The sequence below is a fragment of the Pungitius pungitius genome, chromosome 3 (assembly GCF_949316345.1).
Source record: "Pungitius pungitius chromosome 3, fPunPun2.1, whole genome shotgun sequence".
Taxonomy (NCBI): domain Eukaryota; kingdom Metazoa; phylum Chordata; class Actinopteri; order Perciformes; family Gasterosteidae; genus Pungitius; species Pungitius pungitius.
In genome coordinates, this window is record NC_084902.1 from 506252 (window position 1) to 519843 (window position 13592).

A 13592-nucleotide genomic window follows, 5' to 3' on the forward strand; every position below is an offset into this window, starting at 1 on the left:
GTTATATATAATGGAGGTTCTACCTGATGGTGGTTCTACTTGATGGTGGTTCTACCTGATGGAGGTTCTACCTGATGGAGATTCTACCTGATGGTGGTTTTATATGATGGTGGTTATATATAACGGAGGTTCTATCTGATGGAGGTTCTACCTGATGATGGTTTTGTATGATGGTTCTACCTGATGGTGGTTCTATCTGATGGAGGTTCTATCTGATGGAGGTTCTACCTGATGATGGTTTTATATGATGGTGGTTATATAGGAGGTTCTACCTGATGGAGGTTCTACCTGATGATGGTTTTATATGATGGTGGTTATATAGGAGGTTCTATCTGATGGAGGTTCTACTTGATGATGGTTTTATATGATGGTGGTTATATATAACGGAGGTTCTATCTGATGGAGGTTCTACCTGATGGAGGTTGTCCCTGCAGTGGTCCTGCCGTACACTTGGCTTACGATTCACAATGAATACATTTGAATGATCTCTGTCATATGAAAGGAACGTATTGTACATCTTTTACGTTGTGCATTGTGTCACATGACATCCTGTAGTGTCCATCATGATGGACGGATCCTCCTCTGTGTCTCACTTTTTTTCCCCTTGGAAGGGTTTTATTTTTTGGGGAGTTGTTCCTGTGCCGATGTGAGGGTTGATGCCACATGTCTACAGACTGTAACGCCCTCTGAGTCAGATTTGTAATTTGGGGCTATACAAAATAAAATTAATTGAATTAGTACGCATTGAGCATATGCAAAAATGAAGAAAAAAATGTTTTAGGAAATAATAAAAAATAACCTGTATTGGGAAAAGACAAAACATACTGAGTTGTATAACCTGTCTTTATGTACAATGTAGAGGTAATTGGGCCACGTGGCCGTTTGTTGGAGGCCACTATGAAACTTAAGGGACGATTTATACTTGTTAATTAAATAAAACAGGTTTCATGTATTCTACAGAGTGAAAAAAATTAAAGCACTGATAAGTCAAGAAAATGTGAAGAAAGACTGACACACAAGTGGAAGATAATTGGTTTTATTAAAAATTCTTCACCAAAGTTCACCATGAAACTAAAGCTTCTACAAATTGACAGTATTTAATTTTACACAGATTTGAGTGAAGCTTTAACAACATCACAAAGCATCTGACATTGCGATTGAAGTCCGGGGTTAAAACAGATTATTCAGCTTTATTGCGTCTCACTGAGACTAAGGCAGTCAATCCCAAACTATTCCCAAAGCTAAAGATCCTCAAACTAAACTATCAATAAGGCAAAGACTTGGAGAGACTGGATGGCAGCATGTTAGCGTCCAGCTGTGGTACAGGTAACAATGCTAACAGGTATGCTAACAGGTAGAACACAGTAAAGTGATCATTATGTTATTTACATATATTGTAGATGAGGAATCAAAGCGCAGGAAAATAAATCTTTCTTCAAGTTAAACTCTAGGACAAACACAGTTGTGAACAGCAACCATCATTTCAGAAAAACAAAACACATCTAAAATATATCCCTTCACGAGCTCACCAAGAAGACCAAAAACAACAGTAAATATGTCCCACTATGTCCCTCAAGAACAACTTCCTCTTCTTTGTCCTTACAACAACAACAACACTAAAGAAAAGGCTCAAAGCATCAAAACATTCGTTCATTCAAGGTTCAAACCACGGAGATCAATAAATCATCATTTTAACATTAACATGTGGAGCTCCACCAGGAAGCGTCCTGGAGCCCCGGTGATTCTATCAAACTTCTAGTAAAGTTCTCTTCTCCAGAGTCACGATCATTTGAGATCCAGCAGTTCTTGGACTCTTACATTAAAACAGCAGACAGGTGCTTTGTTTTTACATTTAGTCTTTCCAAGGTACTCTGAAACATCTTGGAAAATAGAACCAAAGGTCTATAAAACTTTCAATTCCTACAACGCATGAAGAGGAAATGACCTCAAAAGGAAGCTATGGGCCTGGATCCATAGTTAGCTTAGCACGAAGACTGAAAGCAGTGTGAAAAATGCTAAAATACGGCACTGGAACTATTGCGTAAGACGCACTATTTGTGAGATGTCTGTAAAATTCTGCACTTTTTGGAGCAATGTGGCAGTTTATCCCTCTTCTCTCTCCACTAAAACGATCATAACAATAATTGTTTAGTTAAACTTTTGACTGAAAATTAAATTAAAGGTTTGAACCCAAAGTGGAAATGCCTTAAACATAGGTAAACATTTATTCATTCTTTAGCTTGACATGCAGATTTTCTGTGATGGATATTTTTTTAAATGTAATAATGAAAAGTTTGAATGCAACGCCGTGTCAAATAAAGGATGAACAGTGAGTGGGATTGAATGCGTATTGATGCAGGAGGCAGACACGGTTCATCCTGTAATTAAAGGTGAGGATCTGAAGGGAAAAAGCAGCGTTCAGATCGACGTTCTTTCTGCTCACCCCAAGGTCAAACGGTGTGATTGACAGGTGTAGCACCAATCAGCTGAGGCCGGGCGAGGGACTCAGAGAGTGTGTCTGAGGAGGTCAAAGGTTATTCTCCGGCTGGCATTCTGATCTTAAAGCAGTTTAGCGTCTCCGATTGGATGTAATTCCCACTCAGGTGGTTCAGCTTCACCACATCCAGGAAACAAAGCAAAGGAGCAGCTCACCTGTCCAGGTGAAACGTCTCTTTGGAGGCAGCTGGAGGCTCGAGTTCAAAGGTTAAAGTTCACGACTCACGTGAGTGTACATTCAGTGTTTGAGTTCAAACATAAGGCCACTTCTCACATTCCTCTTCTTATTTACACTAGAAAATAATTACCAAAATAGAAACATCTGTGCCGCAGCACTGGAGGAGGGTTCGATAGCTGTTTATTCCTTTGATGACCTGCGAGAGGAGAGAACCATTTATTGACTTGAAACGATGAGCGAACAGTTCTATTTACAGAGACCAAAGGTTCATGAGGTCAAAGGATCAGACTGGAAGGTGCAGGAGGAGGTTTACCTTCAGGTCGCTGACTCAGGACCGGAACACGTGGACGGCTCGCACCACGTACTGCCGGCAGATGGGACACTCGCTCATCCTTTTGCCGCACTTTGTGCAGGTGATCATGTGACCACACTCGAGCAGGACACAGTCAATGGGGCAGTCCATACAGATCTTACAAAGGTTCTCCTCCTGGCCTGGAGATCCACCAACACCACCGGACTCTGGAGGGAGAAAGCAGGAACCGTTAATCTCATCACATCATTGATCCATTTACCGTTTGGTCTGTATAAAGTCAGGAAACACTCAATGTCAACAGTTTGGTCCTGACAAAGGTTTGCCATTTGTCTCTGAAAATCACTATGAACTAAGGATTTAAATTGTTTAAAACTATGAATCCAAAGTATTATATCAAATTGTTTGTCTTGTATACTGACAAACAATATGATAATGTTATAAAATAACGTGAGGAGGACCTCTGTCAGTTAGAAGGTGAAAACAGAAAGCTCACCTGAGGAGTTCACAGCGTTAGCAGCTGAAACACAGAAAACACCGTCATCAGTTTCCCCCCCATCACAGAAAGTCTTTGAACGACTCCATTGTTCACTGCTGTCTGTTCACGAGTTCTCCTCCAAGAGCTCAGACACGTGCACCAGCAAAGAACCCTCTACGCACCTGGTAGTGATCCTCTATGGTCCTAGTTATGGCCCTCTATGCACCTGGTAGTGACCCTCTATGGTCCTAGTTCTGGCCCTCTATGCACCTGGTAGTGATCCTCTATGGTCCTAGTTATGGCCCTCTATGCACCTGGTAGTGACCCTCTATGGTCCTAGTTATGGCCCTCTATGCACCTGGTAGTGACCCTCTATGGTCCTAGTTCTGGCCCTCTATGCACCTGGTAGTGATCCTCTATGGTCCTAGTTATGGCCCTCTATGCACCTGGTAGTGACCCTCTATGGTCCTAGTTCTGGCCCTCTATGCACCTGGTAGTGATCCTCTATGGTCCTAGTTATGGCCCTCTATGCACCTGGTAGTGACCCTCTATGGTCCTAGTTATGGCCCTCTATGCACCTGGTAGTGACCCTCTATGGTCCTAGTTCTGGCCCTCTATGCACCTGGTAGTGACCCTCTATGGTCCTAGTTATGGCCCTCTATGCACCTGGTAGTGACCCTCTATGGTCCTAGTTATGGCCCTCTATGCACCTGGTAGTGACCCTCTATGGTCCTAGTTATGGCCCTCTATGCACCTGGTAGGGACCCTCTATGGTCCTAGTTCTGGCCCTCTATGCACCTGGTAGTGACCCTCTATGGTCCTAGTTCTGGCCCTCTATGCACCTGGTAGGGACCCTCTATGGTCCTAGTTCTGGCCCTCTATGCACCTGGTAGTGACCCTCTATGGTCCTAGTTCTGGCCCTCTATGCACCTGGTAGTGACCCTCTATGGTCCTAGTTATGGCCCTCTATGCACCTGGTAGTGACCCTCTATGGTCCTAGTTATGGCCCTCTATGCACCTGGTAGTGACCCTCTATGGTCCTAGTTCTGGCCCTCTATGCACCTGGTAGTGACCCTCTATGGTCCTAGTTCTGGCCCTCTATGCACCTGGTAGTGACCCTCTATGGTCCTAGTTATGGCCCTCTATGCACCTGGTAGTGACCCTCTATGGTCCTAGTTATGGCCCTCTATGCACCTGGTAGTGACCCTCTATGGTAGTGATGCTTACCTAGTAGGTTCTGCTGGTCCTGGTACAGCCGGCTCACTCGCTCCATCAGCTCCCACTTCTCGCAGCAACCTTTGTAGTTGACAAAGTTCCTCGCGAGGATTTCCTTCAGCTGTCGGACGCTGAGCATCTCGATGTCCTCCAGGCAGCTCAGATCCGAAAGAGAAGCCCGGCGGCCTGAGACCGGAGCCTCCTCCGGATCCCAGTTCTGAACCAGACAGACAAAAAACACTGAAGACCTGAAGAATCCAGGCTCAAATACAAGACCCTGGCTTGAGTCTCCTCTTTACCTGGTCTTCGTCCGCAGCATTGGGCTCAGCGGGGGCGGGTTCTTCTGTTGGCGGGGGCGGGGCTTCGGGCTCGGCAGAAGGGGGCTCGGGGATGGAGGCAGGGGAGTCGGGAGTTGAGGAGGAGATGCAAGGGATGACTTCAGGGGGGTCTGAAGTCACGTCGGGGGAATCGGAGGTTGGAGTCTCGGGGGCGGTCACGTGGGACGGCAAGGACCTCTGTCCGAGGACGAGCTCCACCAGCTCCTCCTGAACAAGACGGACACACAGCTTTAGCTCTCCATCGCAGCGGCTACGTTCATGCTGCGGGCGCAGGACAGCAAGTGACCTTCTCTCTGCACAAGTGGGTGGAGACCTCATGCAGGTGCAGGTAGTCCCGCAGCTCCTTCACTTTCAGCTTCATGAGCTCGGCCCGCTCCAGCAGGTTGCCATAGAAACGCTGACAGGTGTGGCATAGGCGGGGGCGGGGCTCTAGCTGGGCGGAGCAGCGGCAGCAGTAGTCCTTCTGGCAGTCGACACAGACGTGCTGTTGGAGAGAGAGAGAGAGACAGGCGCCTGTCAATCATCTCAACCATCTGACAAAAGTCCTTCACCACTATTAGTATCAATAAAGTTTGATCAGGACATCATTGATTAGTTTCTAGGATCGTTAGTAACTAACCCACTAGAATATGAATAATAATCTATTAATGGAGCAGGGTCAGTGGTGCACAACCGGACAAATCTTATTAATGTGTATTTAGTAACTAACCAAGTGAAATTAACACATTAACACTCTAGGCTTGTTGCAATAATCAATATTTACTTATCACACAAGCATGGCCTCCCTCATGGTCTGCCAGAGAGCTGTCCATCAGCTTACCTTGGTGGCGGGGGTGTCGAGCCTCCCCCCGCAGGCCTTACAGGTGTGTTGGGGTGGAGCTGGCGGCTGGCTGCTGAAGGCGGAGTTGGTGTAGGACTGGTGGCGTCGCTCGGCTCCACCCGCCGGTTCTACGTCAGCAACCGAGTCCAGACACAGCCAGTTACAGCAGGACGCAAACATGCCTGAGAAACACAGAAATAAGACACGTTATCAGTTTGTAATTGAATGCTTAAGTAAAATAACTATAATTGTTAAATGTTTTGTATATTCTTGTATGCTGACACTTTTTGGGGGGTTTTGTGTATTGAATATTTGTGAATACTATCAATGAGGTTTATGTTATCTGGCACTAAACAGGACTATTCGATTAATAATTTGTAATACAAACAGATCACGTTTTAATGTGTCTTTATGATTTTAAGTATAAGAATGAATGTCACAATAAGTCCGTTTGACACCTTTAAACTGCGCAGATTACAAAGTAGGAAAGTAGTGAATCGTGGGTTATTTCCCACTGTGTTCGTGTCTCTTTGTCATTGTGATCACAGCGTGGGGCTGTGCGTGGTTCGGCTTCGTGTTACACGGAGACAGACTCTTCTTTAATAAATGATCAGCAGATGAATGTTGACCTCACCGAACTTCTCCCCGCTGGAGCCGCTCACAGCTCACATTTAATGGGGAGAAACGCGCTCATTCGTAGCTAGCGGGCGGCCGAAGGGGAGACGGTCTCTGGCTCACACGTGAACACCACACGGGGATCATTTAGAACCGTTCTCCGGTCCACCGGGCCTCGGGACTCGTTAAATCCCGCAATACGTGAACGGAGTCTGGCGTGTGGAGTCTGGAAAGTCCCCCAGGCTGTTATTAAGCTAACGGCTAGGCTAACCATAGGCTAGTTGGTAAAGTTTAAATTACGAAAGAGTCAAACAAACACAAACCGTCACAAAAGAAAACAGTTACAGCAGCTTCGGTTAGTTGTCGGTTAACAGTTTAACCGACAACTAACCGGGAGAATGATCAAAGTAGTGACGCGTCTTACCTGTAACCGTCGCGCTGTGCAGCTAGCAGGGAGCTAACGCGGGCTAACTAGCGTTAGCTATCAAACTGCAACTAGTTGCTTAGTGGGTTAAAGTTCCGGCTGTTAGCGGGTCAACATGGTTCCTCCTGACGCAGCGACGGAAGAAGCCCAGGAGGAGCAGAACCGAGACGAGGAGAACCCAGGAGGGAACCAGGAAGAGCGCAACTACACACACGCACGCACGCACACACGCGCGCAACGTTACGTGTGCACATAAACACACTGAGAACGTACAAGTATTTGAACTTATTCACTGAAGTTGATTCCCAGAAGTAAAATATTACTACGGAATAGTTTGTTTATAGTCTTTTTGCACTTTTAAAACCCGGTAAGCTGTAGTACTGCATCTCACAGGTAACTAATATGGTTCTGTGCGTGTTTAGTGTGCACGGTGGCAGCGAGCCGACCTGTGACGTCACACCTGTGACATCACCAGGTGAGTCTCTGCGGTTTGATAACAGGAGTTTGGCCGTCCAGGTGACATCTTAAACCCCACACAGTGTATTTACTGAGTATGTGGAGTACTGGGCAGAGTAGTACCATATGAGGTAGTAGCTCACATGGTACTGAGTACTAGTACAACGACTCTGAGGCAGCAATGATGACGATGAGAGTTTTATTGCCATAAACAGTGTAGGAAAACAAAGTAAAGTTAAAACAGCCCGTTGTATTCTATAGTACAGAGCACAAAGCGCTGCGGGTTAGAACCCCGACCCGCTCACATCTGGACCAGGTTCCACATACAGGAGGTACGGATGAAACGCAGGAAATGACAGCTTTAACTAAAAATAAAACTTCATTGATCATATCGACAGTGACAATAATTTGGACTTCTGCGGTTCATTCAAAACTTCAATCTTTACAAAAAAAAAAACTTTATTGGTAGCAGTCTGCGTTGACAAGATGCACACGGATCAAACAGAACAGCACGAAGACCTTTAGTTTCTTCTGTCCTGCTGGTGACACTGGGATGAGAGCGCCACCCCGGGGGTGTGTGTATGGGGGGGGGGGGTTGCTGATAGAGATAAATCAGTGCTGCATTCAAAGACAGAAAAAAGTGAACATTTAGCTCCACAGCACACAATCATTTTCATGTCCTGTCTGACATGCCGACCTCTCACCTCTCCTCCCCCTCCTCAGCCTCTTATGGTTGTTCTGGGGGAGTCGCCTCCTCTCGCGGTTTGGCTCCACCAAAGATGGCAGAGTTTGGGTTGGCCACCTGGTTCAGCGGCTCGGAGACGGTCCGAGGCTTCAGCTGCAGCCGAGGCCTCTGTGCTCGCTCCTCTGTGTACACACACACACACACACACACACACACACACACACGTTATTTTCCTGAGATGTTGTTCTCTGCGCCCCCCATGAAGCACTCGATGTGGGAGAAGCAGTTTGTGCTTCAGCGCATCAAACACAAGCTGAAGATGGATTTCGTTAAGTTAACCGATCTAATGATTCCACCCCCTTTTGAATCGTCTCACCCTATTGGACGCACCCAGAATGAAGAGAAAGTGACAGCTCCCGTCGTCACGTAACTCGACACTCAACGTCGTGCAAACCCCCCCCAACCTCTGAAACATGAGCAAAGTGCTCTGAAACTGCCTGCAGACGCATGAAGGGGATGCTGCACGTACTGGATTAAATTCATCCTTTTGTTAAACACGGCAGACGCAGAGAAATGTGACGTCTATCACACGTGATTCATGACTAATATTGTTGTGTTTGAACACGCTCCCAGCGGTGTGTTATTGATCGTCTGGGGAGTCGCTGTAGGAGGGTTAACAGGAAGCATCTATTGAAGGTTTCTCTTATTCGGTGAATCAGATGAACATCATGATGCAGCCTGCATGCAGGAACAAGGACTCAAACGGTTCCTGATCCACTTCAGAACCACTTAAAGACCTTTGGGATGAGACCTTATCAGAGCGTCAGGTCTCCCTCACTCAAACCCCTCGATAACACGTGGATACGAAGCAGCTCGTTTCCACTCAGCTGTGGCGCCACCTACTGGCTGAAGGAGTCATGCTGGTTGGCTCATTGTGTTTCTGCAGCAGGTGATCAATCCGCTGCTGATCGTCATCAGTCAACAACACCCGGTGCTGCCAGTGACCTTTTTGTAAAAGCATCAGCGACCTGAGAATCGTTTTACCGTCAGAAGGTTCCCTGAAGTCCGGGGTGGCTCCGCGGGGGGGCCCCTCTCGGAAGCGAGCCGGTCCTCCACCTCCGGGTCCTCCTGGTCCTCCAGCTCCGCCCCTTCTGTCTCCGGGTCGACTGCCGCCGGCGCCGCCTCGACCCCGTGATCCCATGAAGTCGTCATCTCTGAAACCTAGAGAGCAGACAGGTGAGACGCAGGTCAGGTGTCCTTCAGCCAGCTGACTGGTGAGCATGAGATGGTTGAGGTGAAAGGCATGATGGGAGAACGGCAGGGTATGGTCCAGCGGGGTCGGCAGGTGGAACACGCTATGGGGGTCGAAGGTTAACGGGGCAGGATTTCACCAAGTAACAGGTTAATAAAATCGGTTTTTGATCGTTGATTAATTGATTGATTCTTGTCATCTGTTGACCCCACATCAACTGCTGCTTTCTGATTGGTCAGCTGGAATCTGCTCAACTCTGACCGCACCTCCTCCTTGCTGCTCGAAGTCCTCATTGAAATCCCGTCCTCCTCCTCTGGGAGCTCCTCGAGAACCTCCTCGGCCTGCAGAGGACAGGGGGGAGTCATCACTGAGAGGGGGAGAGAGGAGAGAACGGGGAGGAGGGGGAGGAGGAGGAGGAGGAGAGAGGAGGGGGAGGAGGAGAGAGGAGGGGGAGGAGGAGAGAGGAGGGGAGCTGCAAGACGGGCCTCGTCCAGGAAGGAGTTGAAGAACATCTCCAAAGAGGCGGAGCTTGTTAGTGGTAGGTCAGAGAAGTTAGAGAGCAGCTGCCTGAATATTTCATGTTAACCTTCAGACCAGGTGAGGAGGGGGGGGGTGAAGATGAGTTGATGAAGGAATGAAGAGTCCTCCTCCTCCTCCTCCAGGTCAAACATTCTGACGTGGAGGAGAGACTTGGACTCGTTGAGGGGTTGTCACCTACTTCCTGTCTGGTCTTCGGCGTTCATACCTCTGGCGTCGTCCTTCCTGAAGCCAAATCCTCCTCCACCACCACCTCCTCGCTCTTGCTTTCGTCCCTCTGCGATATCAACCCTCAGTGACCTCTGATCTAACAGCTGCAGGGGTCAGAGGTCACAGAAAATCAACGACATTTGGACTGTTTACAGGATACTTGTGACTCTATAAGAGCAGTAATGAAGAGGACGCTGCTTCTGAGCGGCTGCTTTTATGTTCGTTCACACAAACACGATGACAATGACTTACACTGCGAGTCCTGCTCTTATTTCAAGGGACTAACTTTTAAAAGCATAACTATTTCAAACCAACCTTAAGTGAACGACATGAACTTTTGATCTAACTGAATTCCACGGCGTTTGCAGGATCCTGATGAGCGTACAAACCCAGCCGGGGGGGTTCAACCCGGGCCTCGGACCCGCTGACAATGGTCCTGAGGAAGCGCTGTAGTTCAGGTTGTTTGAGGGGAGACTTGAGCGTCAGCGGCTGATTGGCTCTCGGCTCTCAAGCCAAAACGTTCGTAAACAAGTGCATTTGGACGTGTTAATCCTAAATGTCTGTAGACCATAAACAACACGGTGGGTTCACGCCTTCCCTACCCGGTGTGTGTGTGTGTGTGTGTGTCTAAGCCCCGCCTCCAATGACAGCAGGCCAGAAGACATCGCCATCGACTAAAATGCGTGATGTCACAGCACTAAAAATGGTTGCTATATTTGCATAGCGCGCGCGTTAAGTCAATGTTTCGATTGTGGCGACCGGCCTGGCGCCCTCTTCATGTGTTCATAGTACAGCAGTCCACACCTTCAGGTGAGCTGGACTCTGCAGACTAATGCAAACCATTCAGCTTGTCAGATCAAAGACTTTCATCTTATTAGAATATTTGGTTGAAAAGTAATATGGACGAGGTCCCACCCCAACATGTACTTAAACAAGTACTATCACTAGGACAGTCACATGCTCTTTGTTTGATAACTGGAAATATAATCGAAAGGTTCCATAAAATAAAATAAGACTTCTTTCTGTATCAGGATCAAAATATTAGGGAAGTTCTCAGTCTGGTCCCAATGAAATCATATACCCTTGATCATTATTATGGAAACGTATACTAGTAGTGCACTAGCAGCATAGAGGTAGTGAAGCAGCAGCATACTAGCAGTATACTAGCAGTATACTAGCAGTATACTAGCAGTATACTAGCAGTACTCCATGAGAGCAAAGCCTCAGACACTCACAGCTCCGTCGTAGGTCAGAGCTTCTTTTAGAGATTCCACATCTTCAAACTCCACGTAACAGAACCCTGTGAGACAGAAACACACCGTGATGCTCAGCCGAGGCTCCGACACAAACTACACACACAAGACCACGGCCTCTGACCTTTGAACTTATCCGTCTCTTTGTCTCTGACCAATCGGACGCTGCGCATGTTGAGCTCTTTGAAGATGATGTCGATGTCTCCCTGCACCGTGTTGAAGGGCAGGTTTCCCACGTACGCCGTGAACGGAGGCTCCGTGGGGAGCTCCTTCTGCTTCCTGGAGCCTCCGGAGCCGCCGCCGCCTCCGCGGGGCCTGAGGGGGACAGAGAGCATCATGGGATACATGTATATTACGACCACTGGTCCACATCTCTGCATGGACTCCATGCACGTGCAGCGCTGTGGGAACCAGACGTGACCATGTGACCACAGCCAAACAGAACCCACTAGTGACGTGAAGCATCGGAACATCGTCCAGAGACCTCAAATCAAACGTCAGATACACAGAGTTTATTCTAAATGACATGGTTCAGTATGGTTGATAATATTAGTCTATTATTGCGTTAGTTCTAATAGTTTGTTATATGTCATTTGTCAAACTAAAGTGTTTAAGGTAGAAAATAACTGAAGATTCTTGTTTCATTATCAACTAGTCGCTCACAAAGAGCTCCTTTAAATGACATCTCCCTTCACTAATATCTCCTTTTATAAATTCAGCAAATTGGATGAATATTTGTTCTCAACATGTCTTTGTTTCATACTTTAACATGAACTCACTTATCTGTTGATCAATAATTGATAACCCATTAATAACATCGATTCTTTGTGGATCTTTAAAACCAGAAATAAACTCATGACTGAGATCAGTGATGTTTCTAGAAATCAAACAAGTCAACTGATATTCTGTAAATATTCATCAAACGCTTTGAATTAACAATCAGCACAATTATTGATTTAAAAAATATGCATTTCAACCTTCAGTATCTCGTATTGATCAGAGTAGTATTAAATGATTCTATGAACTGATCAATATGCAAACACTGACCTGATGAAGATTGTCAGTCACGCACCTTTGGATTTGGGTTTGATCTAAACTAAGATCATTAGTTTTGATTTACAGATTCATCGATAAGAAGGTCAATAGAACATGATTCAGCAACAATTTAATCTTCTAATAATCCTCAGGGAAATTATACCTGATCAATAAACTAAACTCAATTATAAAAACCGTGGACATTTAGAACTGTTGTGTGTATATCCATCGATTTGATCATTGATTAGTCGTTGATCAAGTTGGGATGTTTTACAGTGGGACTCAAACTGGTCAATGCATCGGCTAATAAAACACGGCATGAGCAGCAGCCACCGGCAGCTAGCCTCACATGAACCGATACCGATAGATCCGGATCGATACGCAGCCTCATGGCTCTGCGGACACAAGATGCAGCCACGCGGGCAACAAGCCGCCGCCGCACCGCCTCCACCTGCTGCGGCCTCCCGCCCGGCTTCACGCGGCTCCCTCACAGCCCGCACAGCCCCGCGTTCCGCCTCTGGGCCCCAGTTCAATTCCCCCGCACGTGCCGCCGCAGGTCTGCTAACAACCGCCGCCCCCCATGCTAGGTTAGCTTCCTGAGCTCCGGGAGCCGCGGTGTTTCCCAGCAGCCTCCCCGCGCGGGCCTTCGCACACTCGGTCCACTCAGCCAGCGCCGGCGTGAAGGGAGTTCCCACGGCCCTTCTTAGCCCCGGAACGGAGGCGGAAGGAGGGGTGAAAAAACACCGACACACCGCGTAAGAGTTCGTGTAGCGAGGCCGGGGGCCAGAGCATTGCTGCAGGTCGGAGACTCACCCTCTGCCGCCCCCGAAGCTGCAGTAGGCCCGGTCCCGCTCGTCGTAGTTGTCGAAGTCCGCCATTACTGCTGCTGTGTGTCGAAGGAGGAGGTCCTTCACGTCACACGGTGACGCGAGGTTTAGCAGTCCGGAGAGCGCCTGACCGGGAACAGCGACAACGTCTGGTCTACTTGGTGCCTGAATTTACACTTAAAGAGGTTTATACCGCACTATGACATCACTGCAGTTAATTAAATTAAACCAAGTAATGAAGCATTCACCGTTTGGATTTTTTATCTTGTTGAACCTACAACAACCACAACAAAGCGATTTTAAGTATCAAATAAAACCTAACAAATATTAACATTTTCTGAAAATGTATTTGGGAGGTAAGAAGTAAAAGTCTCCCCTAAACTAACATCCTGTCAATATTTTACATATATTTATTTAATGTTCTCTGTAATATTACAAAATGTGATTGTTATTTAGATGGTTC

The 13592-nt window shown here is 47.2% G+C and overlaps 2 protein-coding genes across 5 annotated transcripts; both read right to left on the reverse strand.

Annotated features, from left to right (window-relative positions):
• Nucleotides 1-1020: 1020 nt before the first annotated feature.
• Nucleotides 1021-7262, reverse strand: rffl (ring finger and FYVE-like domain containing E3 ubiquitin protein ligase). Its single transcript, XM_037459328.2, has 8 exons — nucleotides 6875-7262; nucleotides 5836-6017; nucleotides 5302-5499; nucleotides 4977-5222; nucleotides 4690-4894; nucleotides 3481-3504; nucleotides 2988-3193; nucleotides 1021-2870 (listed from the first exon to the last, which is right to left on the reverse strand). Exons 2-7 carry the CDS (start codon nucleotides 6013-6015, stop codon nucleotides 3003-3005), a joined length of 1044 nt encoding a protein of 347 aa, XP_037315225.1. The 5' UTR covers nucleotides 6016-6017; nucleotides 6875-7262; the 3' UTR covers nucleotides 1021-2870; nucleotides 2988-3002.
• A 250-nt stretch (nucleotides 7263-7512) lies between these two features.
• On the reverse strand, nucleotides 7513-13271 carry eif4h (eukaryotic translation initiation factor 4h). Of its 4 annotated transcripts, none has more exons than XM_037459351.2 (8): nucleotides 13116-13271; nucleotides 11392-11582; nucleotides 11250-11314; nucleotides 10013-10118; nucleotides 9534-9608; nucleotides 9060-9236; nucleotides 8035-8197; nucleotides 7513-7948 (listed from the first exon to the last, which is right to left on the reverse strand). In XM_037459351.2, the coding sequence occupies exons 1-7, from the start codon at nucleotides 13178-13180 to the stop codon at nucleotides 8058-8060; spliced, it is 819 nt and encodes a 272-aa protein (XP_037315248.1). In that variant the 5' UTR covers nucleotides 13181-13271; the 3' UTR covers nucleotides 7513-7948; nucleotides 8035-8057. The 4 variants fall into 4 exon arrangements, with proteins under 4 accessions (XP_037315248.1, XP_037315239.1, XP_037315265.1 ...); XM_037459342.2 differs by having other exon boundaries at nucleotides 9986-10118; XM_037459368.2 differs by lacking the exon at nucleotides 9534-9608.
• Between the last annotated feature and the right edge of the window lie 321 nt (nucleotides 13272-13592).